Raw genomic sequence first — 3,509 nt, 5'->3', positions numbered from 1 at the left:
GAACTTATCAAACTCAACGCCTAAAAAAACAAATAATCCATTTATGAAAAAAGCAGAAGACGTGAGTAGATACTTTCCCAAAGAAGACATACAGATGACTGACGGACACAAGAAAAGATGCTTAACATCACTCATCACCAGGGAAATACACATCAAAACCACAATGAGATATCACCTCACACCAGTTAGAATGGCTAAAATTAACAACATAGGTAGTAACAGGTGTTGTCAAGGATGCAGAGAAAAGAGAACCATCTTCCATTATCGGTGGGAATAAAAATTGACACAGTTACTCTGGAATCCAGTATGGGGGTTCTTCAAAAAGTTAAAAATAAAGCTACCCTATGATCCAACAATTTCACTCTTAGGTATTTACCCAAAGGATATATGGACTTTTCTTTCTCAGCACCTTATGCTTTTTATCTAGAAGATGTCAGTACACATCATATATTCCTCAAATGCAGAACGGCATTTCTCATTAAAACTGTAATACATGCCCTCTTGGGGAAAAGGCTGAATGGACAGGAATTCCTAATCAGGTATCTTCCTGATATCATGTAACTTCCCCTAAATGGGATCGGATCAATACAAAAAATATATATTTCTTTCTTTTTTTCTTGATAGCAAAATATATATTGTAACATGTCACTCTGTTAATAATGCCCATTTGCTACAAATCAAAACCACAATGCACTATCACCTCACAGCTGTCAGAATGGCTAAAATCAGCAACACAAACAGCAACAGTTGTTTGTGAGGATGTGGCGAAGCAGGAATGCTTTGCCCTGATGGTATGGTTGCAGGGTCACAGGGTTCTTGTCTCATGGAGCCAAAGAATGAATCTCATGGACACAAAAATGTGAAGTAAAGTGAAAGCTTATTAAGGGAAGGTGAGAACAGAAAGGAAAGGAAAAAAAGCTCTCTGTAGTGAGAGGGGTTTCAAATGGGTTGACCCTGAAGACAGTTAAGGTCTGTCTTTAACAGAAAATTGACCAGAGAACTTGATAAATATCTCATCTATAACATCTAAGACCAACAAAGTGAATTTATAACTATCATGTGAATATCTCATCTATATTTGGGACAAACAAGGTGGATTCCTTATGTTCCCTTCTCTCTGGTTAATATCTTATCTATAACTTTTTTCTGCATCTGGGATTTCTGTGAACCTGGTTAAGTAGCCCTGCAAGAACCTAGTCAGGGGATTCAGGGGCCTCCTACCTTTCCCTGCCTGTACCTTAACCCTTTCCTTACTCAGAGGGAATGCAAACTGGTGGAGCCACTTTGCAAAACAGTATAAAGGTTCCTCAAAAAGTTAAAAATAGGGACACCTGGGTGGCTCAGTCACTTAAGCATCTGCCTTTGGCTCAGGGTTCTGGGATAGAGCCCCATATCAGGCTCCCTACCCAGCGGGGATCCTGCTACTCTCTCTCCTTCTGCTCCTCCCCCTGCTTGTGTGTGTGCGCTCTCTCACTCATTCTCTGTCTCTCAAATAAATAAATAAAACCTTTTAAAAAAAAGTTAAAAATAGAACTGACCTAAGACGCAGCAATTGAACTACTAGATAGTTACCAAAAGAATACAGAAATAATAATTCAAAGGGATACATGCAGCCTAAGGTTTTAGCAGCATTATCTACAATAGCCAACTTATGGAAATAGCTGCAGTGTCTGTCAATAGATGAATTGATAAAGAAGATGTGGTATATGTATGTACAATGGAATATTTCTCATTCATAAACCAAAATGAAATCTTGCCATTTGAAATGACACAATGGAACTAGAAAGTATTATGCTAAGCAAAATAAGTCAATCAATGAAATACAAATACCATATGATTTCACTCATATGTGCAATTTAAGAAACAAAACATTAGCAAAAAGGAAAAAGAGAGAGAGGAAGAGGGAGACAAACCAAGAAATGACTCTCAACCACAGAGAACACACTGATGGTTACCAGAGGGGAGGTGGTGGGGAGATGGAGGAAATAGGTGCTGGGGATGAAGGAGGGGACATGTGATGAGCACCATGTGTTACATGAAGTGTTGAATCACGATATTGTACCCATGAAATAAATATTACACTGTAGGTTAACTAATGGAATTTAAATAAAATTAACACATAAAAAATGAAGAAAAATAAATACATAAATGAATCCCATTTGCTTGAAAATTATCTTTTTTTCTTTCCTTGTAGCGTCCACCACCACATGGAACCTGACAATGATACAAGAATTTCAGAGTTTCTTCTTCTGGGATTTTCAGAGGACCCAGAACTGCAGCCCCTTATATTTGGGCTTTTCCTCTCCATGTACCTGATCACTGTGTGTGGAAATCTACTCACCATCGTGGCTGTCAGCTCTGACTCCCACCTCCACACCCCCATGTACTTCTTCCTGGCCAACCTGTCCTTTGTCGACATCTGTTTCACCTCCACCACCGTCCCCAAGATGCTGTGGAACATCCAGACTCAGAGCAAAGTCATAACCTATGCAGGCTGCATCTCACAGATATACTTTGTCCTACTCTTTGCAGGCTGGGATGATTTTCTCCTGACTGCCATGGCCTATGACCGCTTCCTGGCCATCTGTCACCCCCTGCACTACACAGTCATCATGAACCCCTGGCTCTGTGGGCTGCTGGTTCTGGTGTCCTGGATCATCAGTGTTCTGAATTCCTTGTTACAAAGCTTAATGGTGTTGCGGCTGTCCTTCTGTTCAGAGGTGGAAATTCCCCACTTCTTCTGTGAATTCAATCAGGTCGTCAGGCATGCCTGTTCTGACATGTTTCTTAATAACACGGTGATGTATTTTGCAACTGTGCTGCTGGGTCTTGCTCCCTTGCCTGGGATCTTTTTCTCTTACTCTAAGATTGTTTCCTCTATATGTCAAATATCATCAATTCAGGGCAAGTATAAAGCATTTTCCACATGTGTGTCTCACATCTCCGTTGTCTCCTTATTTTATTGTACAGGCCTAGGAGTGTACCTTAGCTCTGCTGCTCCCCAGAGCTCCCACGCAAGTGCAGTGGCCTCGGTGATGTACACGGTGGTCACGCCCATGCTGAACCCCTTCATCTACAGCCTGAGGAACAGAGACATAAAGGGAGCTCTGAAAAGAATTGTTGGGGTTCCAGTGATGTAAGGGCCATACGTTCTAGGGCTTAAGAAGTGCCCATGATTGCAGGGCTCGGAGCCTCAGAGCCAGGAACTGACATTCTTTGATCAGGCTGTGGAAGTAGAATCTGCTCCTTCTATTTATTTTCTGGAAATTCCATTTGTTTGTATTCAACCTTTCCACACATTTTATAACTCAGATTATTAACCTTCTACTCTGTCTCATACACAGGCAGGTTCCCCTTTGTCCATCTTCATATATTCCTAATGCTTTCCCAAACCTTGAGTCACAAATGCCTGGAAATTTCTGTATCTTCCAAGGGGCAAGCTGGGTTTCTTCTAACTAATTTCATTTCAAATCATGCATACCATGCCAAGTAAATTTTCCCTAGATTTC

At 40.9% G+C, this 3,509-nt stretch overlaps 1 protein-coding gene across 1 annotated transcript; it reads left to right on the top strand.

Annotated features, from left to right (window-relative positions):
• The first annotated feature begins 2,207 nt into the window (after positions 1-2,207).
• On the top strand, positions 2,208-3,140 carry LOC123796670 (olfactory receptor-like protein OLF4). The gene has a single exon (XM_045804190.2). The coding sequence runs from the start codon at positions 2,208-2,210 to the stop codon at positions 3,138-3,140; it is 933 nt and encodes a 310-aa protein (XP_045660146.2).
• Positions 3,141-3,509: the final 369 nt, after the last annotated feature.

This window comes from Ursus americanus, chromosome 14, assembly GCF_024610735.1.
Source record: "Ursus americanus isolate L20-20 chromosome 14, mUrsAme1.1.p, whole genome shotgun sequence".
Classification (NCBI taxonomy): domain Eukaryota; kingdom Metazoa; phylum Chordata; class Mammalia; order Carnivora; family Ursidae; genus Ursus; species Ursus americanus.
Note: the sequence above shows the minus strand (reverse complement) of the source record. Positions and strands in the feature narration are given on the sequence as shown.

What these genes read in the sequence shown, in the direction of transcription:
- LOC123796670 (XM_045804190.2), top strand. Translation starts at nt 2,208, where the DNA reads ATGGAACCTGACAATGATACAAGAATTTCAGAGTTTCTTCTTCTGGGA.